This window comes from Schistocerca serialis, chromosome 1 (assembly GCF_023864345.2).
Source record: "Schistocerca serialis cubense isolate TAMUIC-IGC-003099 chromosome 1, iqSchSeri2.2, whole genome shotgun sequence".
Lineage (NCBI taxonomy): Eukaryota > Metazoa > Arthropoda > Insecta > Orthoptera > Acrididae > Schistocerca > Schistocerca serialis.
The window spans coordinates 385171117-385194820 of NC_064638.1; the positions used below are offsets into that span (position 1 = coordinate 385171117).

General features: G+C 38.1%; 1 protein-coding gene across 1 annotated transcript in view; it reads right to left on the reverse strand.

Moving 5' to 3' along the window:
- Positions 1–386: 386 nt before the first annotated feature.
- LOC126470968 (replication stress response regulator SDE2) overlaps positions 387–23704 on the reverse strand; it is a 49586-nt gene continuing 26268 nt past the window's right edge. Inside the window, exons 3-6 of the mRNA XM_050099018.1 lie at positions 23565–23676; positions 11011–11180; positions 6317–6413; positions 387–673 (exon numbers count right to left, since the gene is read on the reverse strand). Coding sequence (XP_049954975.1) covers positions 529–673; positions 6317–6413; positions 11011–11180; positions 23565–23676 — 524 coding nt within the window. The 3' untranslated portion in view covers positions 387–528. The remainder of the gene's footprint in view (positions 674–6316; positions 6414–11010; positions 11181–23564; positions 23677–23704) is intronic.

The window sequence follows — 23704 nt, forward strand, 5'->3', positions numbered from 1 at the left end:
CACCACCACCCCACCACCACCACCATCCATTTGACATCCACTGCTGGATGAACTTATTGGTCTTCAGTTACCAGTAACCCTGTTGCTCCTGCATACTACATTTTATTTAAATGTAGTACTAATGTTTCCTTCCTATAATCATATAGCCCATCATTACTGGAAACCTTACAAACAATACCAATTAAGTTTCTAGCCAAAAAAAGGAAAATGGAATGGTCATGTTCTGCTGACAGAACCATCTTGGCTTGCTTGTAAGATTGAAACCTGAACCACAATGCTTTTAACTATGACATACAATAAGAACTTTCAATGCACCATTTAACTATGGGCAAGGGACTCATTATGGCATTAATAAGGGAGGGACTGGTAAAGAATATCCACTGAACAATACTGAATAATAGTTATTTTATTATTCATACAAATTCAATTGTTAATATATTTGTATAATAATTATTTTTACACATTTTATTTTACAAAAACATACAGTACAATCACTTGATTCCTTAAAAGGAGATTGATTCAATAATATTACACAGCTTGTGTTATCCTTTTGTCAACACTTAACTGACTGGAACCATTTTGAGAAGCACTTTTTGATGACGTACTGCCATCATTCTCGTCACTGAGGCAATCATCACTATCCTCAGTGTCAAGTTCATTATCAGCATCAATCCTACAAAAGGAAAAAAATCCAAAATTATATGGAGTAATAGTGAAAGTTTATCTATTTTCTATAGAAAATATATTATGGAACATTGTAAAATCTAGGATGGATTGTAACAATATTATGAAAAGGACATTTACTACCAACCATATAGCAGAGATAGCCACAGCAGAAAGACTGTCAGAGAATGAGATTTTGGTCAACAAAGCCTTCATCAGAGATAGAACATTCTCATTCTCTCCCCCCCCCCCCCCCCCCCCCCCCGAAGCGTGTGAGTGTGTGTGTGTGTGTGTGTGTGTGTGTGTGTGTGTGAGAGAGAGAGAGAGAGAGAGAGAGAGAGAGAGAGAGAGAGAGAGAGAGAGAGTTCTATTTCTGATGAAGGTTTTGTTGGCCAAAAGCTCATTTTCTAACAGTCTTTTTGTTATGCCTACCTGTGACTCAGCATTCCACTATATGGTGAGCAGCAACTATCCTTTTCATAATATTGTTATGGAACACTGTTGTATTTTACCACAGAATTTGTTGAGATACAACTCACATAATTCATTAAAAGAAATCAACAGACAAAATTAAAATCTGGGTGACTTAAGTTTAATGATATGAAATATTAGGAAAAATCTGGTTTACAGCATTATTATTACAAAAATAGAATGTAAGTGATGGACAATAATACAAAATTGCTATATGAAAACCATGAAAAGAATACAAGAGGTTAAAGTGCAAGTACAAGAGAAAGCTTAATTCTCTGAACGACAGCAGCCTGGCAACATTCTCTTGATTTCGACAATACTTACAGTTTCTTTAACAGTAAGTGACATTCCTCAATATTTCAGAACAAAACTGTGAGTTCTGAAATTCAAAAACCTAAATGAATGTCATTGTATGACTCTCAATGTTTAACAAGTTCTAGACAAATCAAACTTATATAACCTTTATCATACAATAATTTGGTGCCTGCCACTTCATTTCAGAGTGTTGTTATTTCCGTGCAAGTGATCTGCAAGATCTACCAATGGTGATCATAATGCATATATAGTACACTGTTAAGCGATAAATGTCAAAATTGCCAGCTAATAACTGTTGTAACCTACAAGGGAAAGAATAGCAAAGAAACTTCTTGTCCTTCACATGCATATATCAGGCTGTTATCATACAACAGCAAAAATGACAGGAATCTGCAAATGACTCAAAAAGCAATAACAGTAACCACTTCAGTCACAAATTACCACAGAATTTATTGAGGACAAAAGGACACGTCTTCCAGAGACAAATTCTTTCATCAAGATGGTTAACGTTGTTCCCAAAAACCTTGGAAAGTTCCTGACTGTCTTACTTCAGGTTTTTGCACCACACACAAATAACATTTGGACAGAAATGCAACATCAATGTGCACGTTTTCTGTTAAAATTGACAGAGAGAAAGAAAATGTTATGCCATACTGTGAAAATGTGCATTTTCATTTTCTTTCTTGCAGTTTGTTTTAACTACGATAGCTGAGCAAGTAAAGTAATAGACAGATTGTTCCTCCTATATACAGTAAAACTTCTCCTAACGAACACTTTCGAATAGCAGACTCCTCTCAAAAGAGGACATTTTAAAATTCCCCTGTAAAATAACTCTGGCCTTTGTAGTAAAATTCTTCTGAACAGCAAACACTTTCACTAATGGTCATAGACACTGAAATGTATCCCCAACAATGAAAATTCGAAATAACAGACAGTGTGAAAGGAAAAGATGTTTGAAAATTAAACAGCAACAATCTGTATCATCCTTCTGAACATTTTTTATGTTAAAGTGCACACTGTTTCTGTCTTCAAGCAAGGGGGCTTATGTACTGTAGTGCTAAGACATTACAAAAACAGGAACAGTTGAAACTGAAGGAAAAGTTTGAGATCAATGGCTACAAAAAGGAAAAGCTCAGTGGTTGAGGCACGACAATGAGGTCTGCCGTTGAAAAAACACAGATCAGTGTGATTTTAAGAAACAAGGATGACATTCTGAAGTCATGGAGAGGAAATGGTAACCTTACCAGTAAATGCAATTTTCCTAACATAATAGGTTTAAAAATTCTTTCTTTTTTGACTTTTGAATGGTTCTGCTGTGTTTGCAGCAATTACTTGAAAGTTGTTGGACCTCTGATCTGCAAGGAAGCACTCCAAACTGTCAAGGAGTTGGGACTTCAGGATTTTAAAGCATCTGTAAGTTGGCTTGACAAATTTAGAAGCAGGCACACCATCTCTTTTCTAACCGTTATAGTGAATTGAGGTCAGTGGATGAAAACATCATGTCAGATTGGAAAGAAAGGGTAACAGGAATTTGTAAAGCTTATGAAGAAAGAAATATTTTTAACCATCATGGAACTGGTCTTTTCTTCAGAACTCTTCCCAGTAAAACAACAGCCTGAAAGGTGAAAACTGTTCTGGAGGCAAAATTTCAAAAGAATGACTCACTGTACTACTGTGTGTTAATATGATAAGCAAATTTGAAAAGCCTTTAAGTATTGGTAACGCTGCAACACCCCAAATGTTTAAGGATATGACTTAAGTAAACTGAAGGTGGAGTGATATGCGAATAAACTATCTTGGATGATGAGGGCAACAATGACTGAATGGTAGCTGGCATTTGACTGAAGAATGGAAAGACAAAGTAGGAACATGATTTTCTTTATAGATAATGCTACTTCTTCTTGTGATGCTGCACTAAAAAAAATTGAAAGTAATGTTTTTGCCACTAAATTCAACTTCATGTTGCCAACCACTGGATCAAGGGTTTATTCAAAATTTCAAAGTGTTTTACTTGAGACATATTTGATCTTGAATGGACAATGTTGAATTTGGATATGAACTCTGAAAATCTATCAGAGTATTGGATGAAATTCTGTGGATTTCTTCAGCCTTAAAACAAGTAACATCCACCACAATCAACTGCTCTTTCAAGAAGGCAGGGTTCATTTACAACAGGGCTTCAGCAATTGATGATGGTCTTGAAGAAAACAACCCCAAGGAACATGAGCATGAAATTCACACTTTAGTAGAATCTGATGGATATGCCAATGTCAATGATGCACTGTTCATGGAAAGTACATCAACTAGTGTATGTGAACTCCTACCAGAACTTCATGAAGAAGGGTGTGGTGACAATGTCGAGAATGGACTACAGGATGAAGACAATGCTGACTAGGGACCAGAAAAATTCACATTTCCCCCACAATACTCCTCTCCCCGCCCCTTCCCACCCAGTGTTCAAAATTCTAATTTGTTTATGCTTGGGGCCATTTGCCACTCCTGCCTGTAGTGCCCAAATAGTGTGCAACTGGAAAGCAAAATCTGTAAAATTTTTCGACTATCTTGAAATTCTTCCCCTACCGTTAAAATACAGTTACTGTACATTGGTTCTACTTCTACGCTGAATGCCCATGAAAGTTCAAAATTAACAGTCTGCAGACTTTGAAATCATTGAATTGGGTGGAGAAAGGCCAACCCTAGAAATGCCTTAAAATGGAGATGCATTCAGGTAATGGGTGGGAAAATGCTGCAGCTTTTCAACAGAACAATCATTTTTGAAAGCTTAAAGACAGCCAAACAAAGACAATGAAGGTTATTTTGGGGGAAAAAGGTATTAAAGTTTCTGCATGAACAAACATTCCAGTAAAAAAGTTCCCAATCGACACTTTTTTTAACAGTCCTTTTCAACGAACTAACGCTTTGTCTGTCTTCACGTGTGTGTCTAATCATTTACAAATAAAAAAGTAGGTGTGAATTTTGACAAAAATAGACATGAATTTTGCAAAAAATAAGTGTGAATTTTCCCAAAAGTAGATGCCACTTTTTGTAGTTCCTAATGATGACATAACTGCACTGGACTTTATTCCAAGGTAAGAAAATTGAAACACTACTTTTCAGTGAAAAGTGATGAAGAGGGACTCAGTTTAATGTTAGTAGCTGAAACACACATTTAGCAGACAATTATAAATGACACCCTGGATCAGAAAAAAAATTCTGATTACTTCAAACCAACCTTCCAGAATGCATGAAAAAAAATTTAATACTGTATTATACTACTGTATGGGGTTTGTTAATGTAGTACTGTACTTAAATGTACTAGTACAGTATACAGATGTAATGTACTATTATACATACAGTACACTGTATGTACTGTATTGTACAATGCATTTTTATTCTTTCCTTAATAGTGGACACTTCTTAAAAGGGGACTTTTTATTTACTCCTTGGATGCTGTTTATCTAGAAGTTTTACTGTACGTTGTTTCTCGATGTATATAATTTTACCAAAAATTGTATACACAACAATGTGCTGTTTTGTTTCTTCTTCAAAGTCAGTTTTAACAAAACCTATACATATTTGAAAAGTTGTAATTATAGCTGATTGACTTATGATTGGAGAGCTACTATGCAATCTCAATTGTCCAAAAATTTTGTAACGCTGCCCATTTGCAAATTAAAACTATGCGCAATAATGTCGCTGAAGCTACTATATGCGCACAGGTAGCAGCTGGAGAAGCCTTTCTCATACCCCACACAACAATGATCTCAATTGATTTACACACTCAATTTAAGCGATCAGTGTTTTCTGCATGTTGTCCTCTCAAGAACTGGTAATTCAAAGAACCATTTCATAATCTTACCACAGTGTGTCCAAAACATGAAAAATGTTGTATACTCTGAATTTATGTAACAGTATCCTAAAAAAGTTAAAAACCTTAATAGCAACTAAAACCATATCTTGAAACAAAGGAGTCTTTTTCATTTATATTCTATACCTCCAAAGTGGTGAAGTCGCAACGAGGAGCCAAAATTGACATCCTGACAGTTCGTAGGGATACCCCATTAGGAGTAATATCCAGTTCCCATTCTTATTCAGTAAATGCAAAGCATTGCTGAAATTGCTAGTCACTTATAAATTAAACGACAGATACTGTGTTCATGAAGTTTTAGGTGTTGTTGCACTACACAATATGAATTTATTCTTGAATGCACTGAGTTTATATCAATGTCAATTCATGACTGAAGCCACTGTCAAAAGTATCTATGAAGCCCCCACAATACAAACATAGACAAAGATCATTTGAAATTCCTAAAGAAACAGGTGTGGCACATCTAGGTGACTGCAGTTACTGCCAGCCAGTGTGGCCGAGTGGTTCTAGGCGCTACAGTCTGGAACCACGCGACCGCTACGGTCGGAGGTTCAAATCCTGCCTCAGGCATGGATGTGTGTGACGTCCTTAGGTTAGTTATGTTTAAGTAGTTGTAAGTTCTAGGGGACTGATGACCTCCAAAGTTAAGTCCCATAGTGCTCAGAGCCATTTGAACTGCAGTTACTACATTATAGCTTGCATCTGCATGAAGAGTATGTGAAAAATGGCATAATGCAAATTATAAGCTCCTGTACCACGTGTGGGCACAGAGCAATGGTTAGCCGTACCTTGCTCTGGGCTTGGTACGTACTGCAATTTCTAATTCTGTTCTTTGGGATAACTGGCAAATTTTAAATTGATTGGCATAAAATGATTCAAAATTTTATACAAATTAGAAGATTTTATACTATACTAATTTCTTCACTTGAAATCTATGGCTATTCTAGAAGAGTAATTAAAAGCTGGGAACATATGTTGGAATATGATTTTCACACATACCACAAGCATGTCTTCTTTTTCTTTGGCTTTGAGCTCATTTCCTTGCTTTCCTGTTTTCTCTTCACGCCATTTCCACCACTTGTTGATGCCTTGAATCCTAGACACATGAGAAGTATAAACATGTAATTCTCAGTACACTACAAAAACAACATACAAAAAAATACTATTAACAGAGAAGATGAAGTGCAACCACTCATATACAGCTGATGGAAGAGTAACAAAACCCACACAACAGAAACTCAGCATCATACAGCTTGCTGGCAATATGACAGTCTTCATCAAAAGTGGATAAAAATGAAGCACATACTTAATGTTAGGAGACTGATGAAGATCAAATGCACTGATCAAGTAAGGAATGAAGACACCCTAAGATGAGTCAGCGAGAAAAAAATGCCCAATAAAGAATGTAATAATTGGATGAGATCAAGTTTTACTACTCCTTTCCCCCAAATAACAAAACTGACTATTTTTTGATGAATCAGGATCCATCCTGGCTACCACTTCCTTCTTTTAGTTCAACTGTGCGTAACATATTTTCCTCCTCAAAATGCTTCAGTATGTGCCATAACAGTATGTATATAGTATTTAGTGGAAGTCATACTGTCTGCACAAACTATGTTGATACTCAGCACAGTAGCTGATAGGAGCAACCATAAAGGCATTTCCCCTTTATGATCATCCTAATCAACCGCTGCACTGAGTGTCAACTTCGTTTGTGCGGACAGCAATTGGCAGCCAGTCCCAGGAAACCGAGACCATCACTGGTAGAATGAATGAGAAACAGCATCTGAATAACTTTTTTTTTTAATAATGGAGGCAAGTTTCGATCTGAACTACTGTTTTTGTGACCAGATACCTTTACACATTTTCTTTTAGATGTTAATATGAGTTTCGACAATAATATGAAAAGGAAAGTTGCTACTCATCATATAGCGGAGATGCTGAGTCACAGACAGGCACAAGAAAAATGTTGTCACAAATAAGCTTTCAGCCTGTAAGGCCTTCATCAAAAATAGATGACTGACACACATGCACACGCACACACGCACGCACGCACGCACGCATGACTTCAGTCTCAGGCAACTGCAGCCACACTGCCAGCAGCACCACCAGTGCACGATGCGAGTGGCAACTGGGTGGGAGTAAGTAGGAGGCTGGAGTGGGGAGGGGTAAGGATAGCAGGTTAGGGGTGGCGGACAGTGCAGTGCTGCTGCGGAAGAGAAAAGAGAAAAGAGAGAGAGAGAGAGAAGAGGGCAGGTGTTTGCACAGTCAGGAGGTTATACGGAGGGCAGAGGAGAGGTGGGGAGGTGGGTGGGGTGGCGGAAAAGAAGAGAAGTAAAAAGACTGGTTGTGATGGTGGAATTAGGGCTGTATAGTGCTCGAATGGGAACAGGGAGGCTGGATGGGTGAGGACAATGACTAACGAAGGTTGAGCCCAGGAGGGTTACGAAAATGTAAGATATATTGCACGGAAAGTTCCCACATGCACAGTTCAGAAAAGCTGGTGGTGGTAGGAATGTTCCATATGGCACAGACAGTTAAGCAGTCGTTGAAATGAACGAACCGACAAACTGTGGCCAAGAAACAAGTGGACCACCCTGTTGCTGAGCACACTGCCAAACATGACATCCTTCATATCAATTATTGCTTCACAGTCTGTGCCATATGGTTCGTTCCCACCAACACCAGCTTTTCTGAGTTGTACAGGTGGGAACTTTCCCTACAATATATGTACATTCCTGTAACCCTCATGGCCTCAAGCTTCATTAGTCCATCTGGCTTCCGTCTTCCCATTCCAGCACTACACAACCCTCATTCCACCATTGTACCCAGTCTTTTTACTTCTCTTCTCCCCCCCCCCCCCCTCCCCCATCCCTCCCTTGCATTCCGCCTAACCTTCCAACTGCACATGGCTGCCCTATCCTGTCTCCACCTTGTCCCTGTGTGCTCCCCAGCAGCACTGCGCTGTGCACCACCCCTACTCTATTATCCCTCCGCCGTCCCACCCCAGCCTCCTCAGTTACCACTCCTATCATGCACTGGTACTGCTGCTCACGGTGTGGTTACAGTTGCCTGAGACTGCAGTCGTGTGTATGTGTGTGTGTGTGTGTGTGTGTGTGTGTGTGTGTGTGTGTGTTTTTGACGAAGGCTTTACAGGCTCAAAGTTTTATTTGTGACAGTCTTTTTGTTGTGCCTATCTGCGACTCGGCATCTACGCTATATGGTGAGCAGCAACTTTCCTTTTCATACACTGTTACATTCCATCCTGGATTTTCTATTGTTTAATACGAGTTTCAAGTATTTTAAATGAACAGAAGTTCTTCAAGCTTTGCTTTAACAGATGGAAGACACATATGGTTGTTAATCTCGAACTTGGTCTTACAAAATATATAAACACATGCAAAAATGTACAACATATATACACAATTTACTGTGAGGGTATTTCCCAAAACTGTACTTTTACTTTTACCTTGTAACACATTGTCACATTGAACTGCCTTTGATTAACACATTTTTTTTTTTTTTAATAATTCTGTGTATTTTATGATGAAAGAATCCTGTTTACAACATATCAATGTACTGGCCACTGACCTGTGCACATGTGACGTGACAGACTAAGCAACTTTCTTCGTGTTATCCTCCATCTTTTTATGTCAGTTTTATGTAATTTTTACCACTACCGACAAACTGTACCGTGTAGCACTATGTTTTAATGTTATTCGTAGTACAACTGTTGGCATTATTTATAGTGTTACACTTATAATAATTTTTTTTACATTGTGCAATTTTCTTTCTGTGTATTTCCTAAACTTGTTTCTGAAGGTGATTTCCTTGTCAGTTTAAAACTGCTCATCACTAATTTACACACAGTGATCCAAATTGTGTTTTTCACTCCTTTAGCCGCAGTACTGAGCATCTGTGTAGATGCTGTAAGGAGAGGTGTTTCTTGTGGGGGCATATAGAGATGCTTAATCATATGCAAGCCTGTGAGTCTACTTCTATACATTTCAATGAACTAATTTTAATAAAACTGTACACAACAATGTTATACAGCAACAGCAGTTTACCAATTTAATTTCAAGTTAAAACCTGCAAAATTTTCTGAAGTATAGAAAATTAGCTAAACCCCCAAATTTTCGGTATGTAATAATAATACACTGTTTACTTGTAATTAGAATGTGCATACAGTGAATAGGAAATGTACATGAAGAATGAATCAGGAATTGGTGGGCCAATAGGAATGTGAGTTTGTGCATAATGTTGTGCAATAGTGGAGTTGGTCACTGAGTGAAAGATATAATGTAAAAAGAGCCAGTACTGCATTCTGGAGCCTGACAATGTACTTTGTGAAGCAAAGTTATCAAGAAGTCATAATCTAGTCACCAAAGAGTAAGGTTTGTCTGGAGTGGCTCTGAAAAGTAATATACTACCAAACTGTGATTGCTGACAGTATAAAGTAGACATGTGCAATGATGTCTGGTTTGGATAATGTTTCTGAGAATATATGTTGTTGCTGATGTAATGCATCACACAGGCATCAGTTCGAGACATCATTTCAATACTAAGTAATGAACTCTGTAGTATTTTTGGTGTGTATAACAAGTTACTGGGCATCACGTAAAATTTAGACTGTTAGTTAACTTGACTTTCATGATTTATTACCAAGAGTTAGTGGATTCAATATAGATACATACTGTTACTGTGACTGTGACTGTTATATGAATGATCTGAGGAGTGCAATACCAGCTCAACAATTAAACTGTACTCTATGAATAGTGCATCAGAATTGTGCACTTGCAGTTATAGTATGAGCTTGGTAGTAGCTTTTTGTGACTTCACTATTTTAAAATATAGATCAGGTACTCTTCGAAGAATTTATGTCAATTAGTAAGGAACCTAACCCCAAAGTGTGGTGTCAACTTTCTGAAAAATTATAGTTAAGATGATGTAGTCTAAAGACAAGTGAAACACAATTAGTTCTTCGTAGCTTTTATTGTCTGAGATACTTCGTGTGTCACCACCAATCAGGCCGCAGAATGTGTGGAGCTTACCGAGGTAAGTGACACATTCTTGCAGGGACATTTTCCAAAATTAACAACAGATTTGCGACCCCAAGAACCCATTCATTTGTTATTTCATCTACCCATTTAACCTCCAGCATTTTCTGTAGCACCAAATTTCAAAACCTTCTATTCTCATCTTGTCTGTATTGCTTACCATCCATATTTCACTTTTATATACAGCTACACTCCAGGAAAATACGTTCACAAAAGACTTCCGAGTACTCAGATTTGTATTATATATTAAAGAATTTCTCTGTTTTAGAAACACTTTTCTTGCCATTGCCAGTCTGAATTCTACACCCTCTCCATTTCTGCCATCACCAATCATGCTACTGTCCAACAGCAAAACTGGTCTCCAACTTCGTGACTCATTTCCTAATTTAATTTCTTCAGCTTCATTTGACTTTTTTTTACTGCACTTCATTATCACTTTTTGCAGAAGAGGTCAACAACATAAATGAATCTGCTTCCATTTACATCTAAGACGACTATCAGGAACCTAACTAACACTACTTTTTAAATAAAAGAGTAACATGTCACACAGTTCGAAAGATAAACTGTGACTCAAAAGTAGTTTTCTCTAAGAAAAGGGAGTCCATACACCGTAAATCTCTGCAATGTAGAATTTACCTTGTTCAACAGCATCACAAACTTTTTCTGTTAACACAGATCGCTCTTCTTCATATTTTATGTCCTTCAATTCATGCTTCGGTTCCAAGCACAGTCGTTCAAGTTTCTTCTGACGTCTTTCTGCTGCTTCCTGTTCCCTCTCTGCTTGCTGAGCTATCCAGTTTTTTAATCTGAAATAAAATCAATGTTAAAACCAAATACACCATTCATTATATGGGTTATAACTTTCCTCTTACACAGCAAATGTAACAATTAAGTAACATTATGTTACAGAAATGTTTCTCGACAGAATATGTAGTAATGCATAATAACGGTACCTAGATAGTAATGGAAAGTTCAGGAATGAATCATGACAATTTCGTTATACCTATATAGTAATACGTAGCACATGCGCTACAAGTATACTTATAAAATTAGGAAAGCCTTTGGATCACACTATGTACAAAATTTGATGAGATATTTGGTACTGATTTATTTCTCGCTTCTAGGTACATATTGACTTTGTTTACTATGAGGAATGATTAAGTGTGACTGCTCTCTTTAACTCTGAAAATTTCTTAACAGATTTAAGATTTAAATTTCCTTTGTACATTATTTTTATGGTAGTAGCAATCTCATGATGGTAGTATGCAAACATATGTCATTACAGTTGGTGTGGATAAACACCGTGCAATCGCACCAGTTCTTTCATTTTGCAAGTGCACAATGACTGCTGATACCTATTGTCTTTCACAATAAAAATGCAGATACCAATATTCAATGCTTTCCATGTATCTGTGGCCAATGACCTATACAGAATGCTACATAGCAAACAGGGAAAATGCAGAAGACTGCAAAGTGCAATTTTAGTGCAATTGCAAACAAACAAATACTTTGCAATACTTCTCAGAGACAGTATGACATGAAACAGCAACAAATACAGTAAAAATCACCATCACTATGATTCTTTCAGACCTCTTGCTTTAAAACACCCTCTATGACTGTCATGGTAAAAAAAAAAAAAAGTTACAATAAACTACACGACAACTGACAACACATCATACATAAACTGCATGACAACTGACAATACATCAGTATACAGAGCAATTCCTCTCAGCTGTCACTTCTTGTTCCTACCCCTAGGGACCATTATGTTTCTGTTTATGTTACATAAATGACACTTCAGTAATACCTCTGCCGTCTCCTGCAATCATATTTATGGGGATCATTCTGCTCCACTTACCGCTGTCCTGATTTTTCCAGAACATATTTGCAATGAACTAGCATGCAGTTACAGTTATATCCCACATTTACACATATGGAGGAGTAGAGAAGGGGCGGGGAGGGCAGGAAGGGGGAGGAGAAAGAAATTATAAGAACAAAATAGAACAGACTTTGATCAATTTAAGGAATTTTCAATATCTTGAACATTTTAAACAAAATTGTCAATACTGGCACAAATAATCTTACAGGGAGAGTGCCTGCACCTTCAGCACTGTAATAGATGTGGAAATCACTTCCACTGTAAGGCTTTTATTTTTAGATTCACAATCGGTTTTGGGCTAACAAATGTCCATCATCAGGTGCAATTACTCAAAACAAACAAGAGTATTGTGCTGAAAAAATTATTTTTATATATGCTTGTCTGCATAAATAAACTGAATGAGGACTGTCATTTATAAAATTCTAACGGCAGCAGGGCTAGATATGGTGAAAAGTGAGAAAGGAACACGCCTCAATATCATGGCAACAGCTAATAACAAGAAGAGAAACTGCCTAGGTGAAGAGGCATGTATAAGAATGAAAACTCCACAGAATACAAACTAGCACACTCTGAGGAGGAAGCTAAGCTGGTAAACTTTGGTGTGAGGATACAATAGCCATCGGTTCCGATCACTGGAAGTAAATGGCTTGAGACCAACAAGCCCAGCCATCCGAATTCAAATGAACAATTTTAAATGCATAATAGAAGATAAAAATCAAACCTGGGATGGAATGTAACAATATTATGAAAAGGAAAGTCGTTATTCACCATATAGCAGAAATGCTGAGTCGCAGATAGGCACAACAAAAAGACTGTCACAAATAAAGCTTTCGGCCAGTAAGACATTCATCAAAAATAGACCCCCCCCCCCCCCCCACACACACACACACACACACACACACACACACACAAACGTGTGTGTGTGTGCGCGCGCGCACGCACACACCAATGTTCAAATGTGTGTGATATCTAATGGGACTTAACTTCTAAGGTCATCAGTCCCTAAGCTTGCACACTACTTAACCTAAATTATCCTAAGGACAAACACACACACCCATGCCCGAGGGAGGACTTGAACCTCCGCCGGGACCAGCCGCACAGTCCATGACTGCAGCGCCTTAGACCGCTCGGCTAATACCGCACGGCGCGTGCACACACACACATATAATCACAACTCACACACATGACTGCAAGTCTCGGGCAACTGAAGCCACACTCCACTATATGTCAAGTAGCTACTTTCCTTTTCGTAATATTATTGTAATAGAAGATAAAATATTACAAAGTGGTGTAAATGATGCGGAAGGCAAATAGACAAGCACAGTAAGACAAATTTTAAAGGATTAATGAACACATTGAAATGAGGAAACAAAATGAATAGTTGATAACGACCTCTAAATGAAAAGCTAGTAGCTTAAAGAGACCTGTGCAGAATAAAACCTAAATGAACAATAAATTTCTTGCCATAAGTGATAGGCACGTGCTATTTAGTGGCTATACATTTAGCAGGGTTCCAGTAGTAATCCATAATTACAAATTAATAAAATCGTGGAAGCAGAATTCTTAAAAGTGTGCAGAATAAGAACAAACTGAACCACAAATTTTTTGCCATAACTGATAACCATATGCCATTTAGCGGTTATACAGATAACAAAATTCCAGTCAAGTGCCATAACCAGGAATTAATGTCACTGTTACAAGTACATATGCAACACGCAGTTATCAGAAACTAGAAAGAGGAGAGGGTGAAATCAAACACTGCTTCAAGAAAGAAAAATTATTCAACAGGGCTGTGTGCTTGAGTGAGGTTTGTTCAAAGTGAACAATGGATTTGAAACACCACAAAACTAGAGAATACAATCATTATGCTCAGTCAGGTATCTATCAGATTCAATGTAGACATTGCTGATCAGTCTACAAAGCCCACACCGGCCCTCTTTTAATGTATGTTTTAGGTAACACCAAGATCTCAGCAAGTCAAAATCAGCACTGATTAACTGCTTGAAACATAATATTTATTCTTTATCACATATAAAATAGACTGCAGTATTTTACATCTTCAGCCAAAGAGCCACATTTTAAATATTATAGATGAAACTGAAATTCTCCACAGCGTTCACCATGATCTGTTGTTCATCTTCAATGAACAAATCTCACTTAAGCACATGGTCCTATTGAATAATCTTTCTTTCTTGAAGCAGCATTCAACTTCACCTCTTTCCTCTTTCTGCTTTCTGATAATTATGTGTTGTATATGTACTTTTAACAGTCTTATTAATTTCTGATTATGGCACATTATTGGAATTTTGCTATACGTCTAACCATTAAATAAATGGCATATGTTTATCACTTACAGCAAAAAACTATATGATTCAGTTACTTTTTAACCTACACACTTAAGACTTCTACTGGAAGTAGAATTCCTCACACTTTTGATGGTTTTATAAACATCTAATTATGGCATACTACTGGAATCCTACTCAATTTATAGCCACTAAATGATATGTGCCTTCACTTATGGCAAGAACTTTATTGCTCATTTAGGTTTTATTCTGCACAGGTCTCTCTACACTACTAGCTTTTCAGTTACAGGTTATCACCAGATCATTGTGTTTCCTCATTTTAGTGTGTTCATTAATCCCTTAAGATTTGTATTATTCTACTTTTCTATGTGACTTTTGCATCGTTTAGATCACTTTATAAAGTTTTACCTTTTATCATGCATTTAAAATTGTCAATATAAATGTAAATGGCCAGTCTAGTTGATCTCATGCCATTCACTTCCAGTCGTTCTAAAAGATAGTTACAGTAGTGTCACACCAAAGTTTACCAACTGAACTACATCCTTCATGTGCGCTAGTCCGTGTTCTGAGCTTGAGTGCGGCGGTCTCCTCCGCCTTACCCAGTCTCACAGGACTTGGGGTCGCAACACCGACTTAGGTGTTCTGGTTCTTAAACATGGCTCTTCAACTACAGTTTCTCTTTTATTATTAATTGTTGCCATGGTATTTTTATGTACTCCATTCTTATTTTTTATCATACCTATGCCAATTGCTGTTAGAATTTTATAAATAATATTCCTATTTCATTTTATTTTACATCCACAAGCATATGTAAAGGTTATTTTTAGTGCTCTTCTCTTGTTTGTTTTGAGTAATTTGACCTAATGATGGGATCTGTCAGCCCAAAACCAGCCATACAATTGAAGCGGTGATTTCGATGTCTAGTCATTATTGGATATTGTCTTTCTGTCTCACAGTATTTAGACTATACACCTTAACTTCGGTGACCACAGTCATGCATTATGTGTTTTTATGCTGTAAATATTTGTCTTGATTTATATGATTTTTTTTATCGTAACAGAAATGAAAGAAAGAAAGAAACAGTCAATTACTCCCACATCATTGTAATCCACCCATACCATAAAAGATTACTTAAAATGTTGATGATTAAAAATTTAATTCTCTTTCCTGTGAAAGTTATTCCTTCCTTTTTCACAAGGTTTAAGAATAATTTTGCAGCTTCTGGAAACACAGCAGCTACTATTTCCACAATAGTTCCATTAATTTTTTTTTTTTTTTTTTTTTTTCCAAGTCGACGTATAGTGTTAACGACTGTCCAGATCATATGGAAAGACCAAACCTCACACAGTAAAATGACTTTAAAACCTAATGCTATTTCAATATGGTGTGAAATTACATGTTACACTAAGGATGAAGCAATTTCATCACAAAATATAACAACACAACCAACAGTTTTAGCTTAAACAACATACTGCAATCAGTGATAAGCATGAGTATACCAGTTTTTCTTCAGTCTGCCGCAAAAGGCGAAAACATTAAAGAGTAAAATATTTAGTATTTTTCCAATACCAGAACGTCCATCACATTATTTAATCTAAGCAGGAATTGGGATCATACAAACCTTGGTGAAAGTTGTAAGTATTACATTATACATCCAAAAGAAAAGTGGAAATACAAAATACCTTGCCACAGTTTTTCTGTGCAACGGCCAACACTGAGTGGCGACAGCAATATACAATGAATGTTTGTTACAATTGATACATAAAAAAATGTATTCTTAGAACCAAAAAGGAAAATTTATAACTCAGCTTCTAGTGGTAAGGGCATTCCAAGTAAGCAACAGAGCAATGTCCAGAACTAACTAGGTAATACAGCAAACAAAGTGAGGAAGAATATTACATTACTACATGAAGAATTAATGTGGCAACAGGTATCATTGTGCTTTCCACAACTACTTTTTCTAGACCCTCCACATTTACATTTCCCAGGAGACCTTTACAGTGTATGGCAGAGACTGTTTTGTATGCATTGTGATGTACCCCACTTCCTGTTCCATTCATGAATGCTGCACACGAAGAACTGGCAAGCCTCCACATAAGGTAAGATTTGGACTTACTGCTAACGTCACATCGATGAGTGAGGAAGTAGTACAATGATAAATTCTTCTTGGAATGTCAAATAACAGAATTTCATCAGTATATGAAATGCACAATGCTCTTGTGGCATCAGCCAGTGGAGATGAATGAACATCTCTCTGATGTTTCTAGGGTAACTAAACAAATCTGTGATGATATACACTGCTCTTCTTTGAATCTTCTCTATATTTCTACTAAATGTACTTGAAGAGTCTAAGTCTGAAGTGCAATAGCTATGAATCAGTTGCACTATGATTTCTGTGGGTTAACTCTTTTGCAGATGAATTACACTTCTCTAGCATTTTTCCAATGAATCAGTCTCTGATTCGTCCGTCTTGCTACTATTAGTATGTGGTAGTTTTGCTTTAAATCATTCTCAAGATATATTCTTGAATTTTTGGCTCGTGAATATTTCCTGTGATTAATTGCCAATGGTGCAATAAGACACAATGGGTCTTTCTGTCCATTTATACACAATATGTTACATGCCTATCCCTGCACCAAGCATTAATCCTCAACAAATCTTTCTGCATTTCACAACATTATTTTTTGGAGTTGTGATTTCCATACATTCAACAGCATCACCCACAGACATCCTCACTTCACATCTGACTGTCCGCCACATCAAATATATAGTGTGTCCACAATTAAAGTCCCAGTATCAAAATGCTGTAGGAAGAGAATCACTGCTCAGAATGATGTCAAATTTGATCATCATATTATTGACGCAAGGGAAAACACCATGAAACAAAAAAAAATTTAATGAAAATTTGACCAATAGATGGCACTATAAGCACAATAATATGCACATCAACAGTTGGACGGCACATGCCTGTTCATCATTTTGCCCAAGATGCGTAGCTTCACTGTCTCCATGGTGGATCATGTACTGCTGATAAAGCTTTTTTACAAGAATGAAAATTGTATGCTCTTAGACCTGCAAAAGGTCTGGACACTTAAGGGTATAGAAAAAGGCATTGGTCCAATGTCAGTTAAGGGTTGGGAGAAAATGATTAAAAAATTCGAAAAGACAGGTTCTTTTGAAGTGGCAGTCTGTCAAAGATGTGACCACAGCACTGCACGGGAGGTTGTGGGGTGGTGTGTAAACATCCAATGCGTGGGAAATTGTCCAAACGTTGAACATGCCCCAAGCACAAAGCGTCAAATACTACGAAACATCCTGCATAGCTATCCACACTAATTCACTCATGTTCAGGATTTGCTTCCTGCTGGCATGCCAGCAAGGCAAATGTTCACTTTGGAAATTCTTGCTCGCATGGAAGTGGATAATGAATGGCCATGGAACATTCTGATGCCAATACACAGAAATACAGGACATGGGCAACGGAAAATCCGCACACATGTCAGTTGGTACCACTCCATTTTGCAAAGGTGACTGTGTGGTACAGGTTGACGGGATCATTTATCGCAGGACCTTCAGAGGAGATGAGTCTTGTGGGTTCTTTAACCTGTACTGTAACTGGTAAACATTATGATAATCAAACTTCCTGGCAGATTAAAACTGTGTGCCCGACCGAGACTCGAACTTGGGACCTTTGCCTTTTGCGGACAAGTGCTCTACCACTGAGCTACCGAAGCACAACTCACGCCCGGTACTCACAGCTTTACTTCTGCCAGTACCTCGTCTCCTACCTTCCAAACTTTACAGAAGCTCTGTTGCGAACCTAGCAGAACTAGCACTCCTGAAAGAAAGGATATTGCGGAGACATGGCTTAGCCACAGCCTGGGGGATGTTTCCAGAATGAGATTTTCACTCTGCAGCGGAGTGTGCGCTGATATGAAACTTGGGAGAGTTTCTGTAAAGTTTGGAAGGTAGGAGACGAGGTACTGGCAGAAGTAAAGCTGTGAGTACCGGGCGTGAGTCGTGCTTCGGTAGCTCAGTGGTAGAGCACTTGCCCGCGAAAGGCAAAGGTCCTGAGTTCGAGTCTCGGTCGGGCACACAGTTTTAATCTGCCAGGAAGTTTCATATCAGCGCACACTCCGCTGCAGAGTGAAAATCTCATTCTGGATTATGATAGTCATTTGCTCGCCAACATCATTCCAACCCTTCAACACATGGACACATAGGTAGGATCATTTTTATGCAAGACAATGCTCCTCTTCACACAGCAAAGCCTGTGAAATGACTGTTGCAGAGGCATTTCATAAATACCATAATTATCATCTGGCTGTGGGGTTATCTGAAAAATGTTGTGTTCTCTGCTCCAATTATGAACGTAACTGAAATGAACACATGTGTTGTGAAACGCTTTCTGAATGTTACCCCCGAGACACCCTGATCTGTTGTGGAACATATTGTTTCTCGATTTCAACTTATGGCAGAATAAAGTGGGCAGCATATTGGCCATGTCTTTTTCAGTCTCACGACAATCAGAAACCGACGTCATTTTGCTTTTTATGTGTTTTTGGTCTCAAGACAATTGAAAACCAATGCCACTTCCTTTTATGCAGTTTTTGGCCCCAAGGCAATTAAAAACCAATGTCATTTTGTTCTCTATCTTACTTTTGGCTTCAGGACAATTCAAACCCAATTTTTTCTAGCTGATGTAGTACGACCTTGCCATGGTAGATAGACTTACCTCACTAACAGTACCACAGCTGTTGACAGCCGAACTTGTGCAATCGTGCACATTGAACAGTAAAGATGTAGTAATGTGAAACTTAAACCATATCCATCAATTGCAATTCATCTGACATTTGTACCCGACCCCATTTATGTTAATATTCTTAAGTGTCATCTATTGGTCAAATTTTTGCTAAATTCTGTTTTTGTTCCATTACGTTTCCCTCCTGTGTTAATAACATGGTGTTCAAATTTGGCATCATTCCAACCAGTGTTCTCTTTCTACAGTATTTTTAAACTGGAACTTATAATTGTGGATGTCCTGTATGTACATTACAGGCAGCAGCAGTAGCCTGATTAACACTTCCTTGTAGTACGTCCAAAGCCATTTTCATATCTGACAGCTACTCCCACTAAGAACAGTGTTCTGAGACCTAGCTGCTTCAGTGTTCAATGCAGTTACAATACTTGCCTTATATTTTGTAGCTTCGTATTTTGTTCACTAACAGTGTGGAACTGTACTGAATACCTTACAGAAGTCAAGCATCAAAATATCAAACATGGTGCAGCCACATACTGCCTTCTGGATCTCCTGGATGAACAAAGTCAGTTTAAATTCACAGAAATACTGTTTGCAAAATCCTTTTTTATTCCTGCAAAGGATATTTTTAGACACGGAGAATATCATGAAACAGAAGTGTATGACTATGTGCATCTGTCCAATGAACCTTCTTGAAAACGGGAATTACCCACACATTTTCCCAATTGCCTGAATGCCACAATTTCTCCAAAAACAGACAATAAATGGGTGGAGAGAACTATTACTGTTCAGTTACACTATTAGTGACAAATCACTGGAAACAACCACAATTTCAAAATATCCAGGAGCAACAATTAAGAGCTACCTGAATTTGAAGGACCCTTCCAAACAAGAAGTAGGCTGAAACTCATTACAAGAACAGCAAGGAAATGTCACATATCCCTGGATGAAGTGTCTTACAAGACACTTGTTCAGCTGATTCTTGAGAGTTCCTTATCAGTGTGGGAGCCCTAACAGGTAGGATTAATAGAGGAGATCTAATGAAGAGCAGCACATTTTGTCATATGTTTATTTATAAATGTAAAATCCAGGGTGGAATAATGACAATTTTATGAAGAGGATAGATTGTTACTCGCCATATAGCGGAAATATTGAGTCGCTTACAGGTGAAACAAAAAGACTACTAAACATGTCAGCTTTCAGCCAGAAAGCCTTCTTCTGAAAAGAAAATATACACACATATTCATGTAAACACAGCTCTCACACACAACACCACTGTCTCTCGCAGCTGGGACCAGACTGCAAGCAACTGTGCATGATGGGCGAAGGAATCTGGGTGGTGGAGGTAAGCAAGAGGTTGGGGCAGGGAGGGAGGATGGAGAGCAGGGTAAGGGTTGAGTACAGAAAAATGGTGTTTGTGGGAATATACAGAGATGAGGCCACAGAGAAGGATTCTCCTTACAACGCAGTACCATCCAGAACTGGAAACAACTATGTCTCATAATGCATTGAATGAGGAATGTCATATCCACTATCCTTCCCACATCTCCCACAGTGGTATTCCATCACCCACCAAACTTACACAATATCCCTGCGCATCCCTAGAGAACCTGTGTTCCCAACCCTTTGCCTCATGGCTCACATCCCTGTAATAGACCTAGATGCAAGGCCTGTCCCATACATCCTCCTCCCACCATCTACTGCAGTCTGGTCACAAACATGCTGCAACCACAGTGCTTTGTTCTATGTAGACATGACAATCAACAAGCTGACTGTCAGCCTGATTGGCCACCAACAAACAGTGACAAAGAAACAGCTGCACCATGCAGCTGCTGGCACATGTCCAACACAATACTCCTCATTTTAACGACTGCTTCACAGCCTGTGCCATTTGGACCCTTCCTACCACCACTAGCTTTTCTGCATTGCTCAGGTGGGAACTCTCCCTGCAATATACATTCCTGTCATAACCCTCCTTGCATCAATCTTCATAAGTCACTGTCCTTCACCCATCTATCCCCTTCCCTGTTCCCACTCCACAGCTTTCTATTCCACAAGTGCACGCAGTTTTGTTACCTCTCTTCTTTTCCGCTCCCTCCTCCCGTCTAACCTCCCGACTGCACCTAGCTGCCTTACCCTGTCTCCACCTCACCCCTCTACACTCCCACAGACAGCACTTTACTGTCCACCACCCATAATCTGCTCTCTCTCCTCCTCCCCTCCCCAGCCTCCTACTTACCCCCACCACCCATCATGCGCAATTGCTCGCAGTCTGGGCCCAGTAGCCAAAGACAGCAGTCGTGTGTGTGTGTGTGTGTGTGTGTGTGTGTGAGAGAGAGAGAGAGAGAGAGAGAGAGAGAGAGAGAGAGAGAGTTGTCTTTTTCGGATGAAGGCCTTCTGGCCAATAGGTAATATTTTTAGTAGTCTTTGTTGCACCTGTCTGCAACTCAACATCTCCACTATATAGTAACAATCTCTTCTTTTTATAATATTGTTATTATTTAGTACGTGTGAGAGAGATACAGAGAGGGATGCTTGTCAAAGTAAAATGACAGACAACACAAGAAAAAAGTTTTGTTTCATGGTGAGGTTTGCAATAAAATTCTGACAGAGTACATTACAAGAAGAATCAAGCAACACATTACTTACTTCTGCACAAATCTAGCAAAATTAATCACAGAAATTGTATTCCTACAGAGGATTACTAACAGTTATTCTTCTCATACACCTTTATCTACACTCACACCCTGCTAACCACTGTAAGTGCATGGGAAATACCATTGTACTGCTTACCAGGATGTCTTCTCACTCCATACAGGTGCAGTGTAATTAAATGACCTGTGTGTACTGTAATTAGTGTAACCTTGTCTTCACAGTCCCTATGAGTGATATATAGGAGGTTTCAGTACTCACCTAAAATCCTCATGTAATGCTGGTTCCTGAAACTACATAAGCAGGTCGTTACGGGATAGTTATGGTTTTTAAATTTCTCAGCAACTCTCTCCCATGAATCAAACAACTCCATTCATAAACAAAACAGCAAATGGTGGGAAACAACAGTGGTACCAAAAGCACCCCCTGTCACACATTGTATGATGCACTTGGAATTTGTAATAACCTCATCATGTAAAAACAGTTTCTTTACAATGATAATTATGCCACCATCATAATTGTCTAGCCTATCCCTGTGATATATATTCCAATCTGACTTTTACATTTCACTGCTATTCACTTCTGATTTCAACCTGCTTTATATTCCCAGTAACATGTGAGTTTTATTAGCATTAATAAAACACCAATTCTAGGACTCTAGCAGGGACACACTAAAATATTAGCATCTCCTCTTCCTGATCTGCCTAATTAATGTAGCTAATCTGTTTCTTTAAAGTTTAGTGCCACCTATAGATTGCTGCATGTACAGACAGAGCTCTGCCCCTCTAATACAGTGCTGTGTGTCCAGGGGCTATAAGATTAGCCCCCACTATACATAATAAGTCCGGTTTTTATGATAAGGGGTTGTACGTAACACACACATGTCCAAATAATTGTTTCATCATTTATTTTAGCATGAAAAGCAGTCAAACACAGCATTTTACACTGAAATAGTAACCGTTACTGCACTATTACTGCATTACCGTAACAAACAATTGCTAAGATTGGCAACAACCAGAAACAGCAAACTAATAGGCCAAAGTCTCCCAAATTCTAGTTATTTGAAACAAGGAGGCTGAGATGTCAATAAACAGAAAAGTGTATGAGTAATGATGCGAGTGATACATGACAATGAAGACAAACATTTATTTTATGTTTTACACTGACCACGCTTCCCCCCCTTTTTTTTTTTTTTTTTTTTTTTTTTTTTTTTTTTTTTTTTTTTTTTTTTCCTCAAAACTCGAAATGACCAGCAACAGCAAAACAAAAAAAGAGAACTTTTTAATCTCTCAACCATATCAGCATTATCATTTCAATCTGCCAAGTTAGTACAACTTTCCATTCACCTCTCATATACACTACAGGTGCACTAAAGTGTGTTTACTCCAATATGATGCAAGCATGAAATACAGCATACTCAAAAACAAATGCAAAACAATAGTATCTAATACCATTTACAACCCTTTACAATCATCTAAAAAAATTAAATTTGTGGTGAGATCCTCAAAGCATCCACAACTGAACAATAAATGCTCTGTAAGATCACATACTACTAACAAAATATAATTTTTGTGTAAAATATCTATGTTTATGTCACCTTTTCTCTTCATTTATATCCCTCAGCCGTCGCCCACTCAGGTCTCTGCATGCCTCTCTATTAGTTGTTTTTTCTATTTGTGCACCGATTGCCCTAAGCATGGATCCAAAACCTATTGAAGAAGAAAATTTATTTTTAAC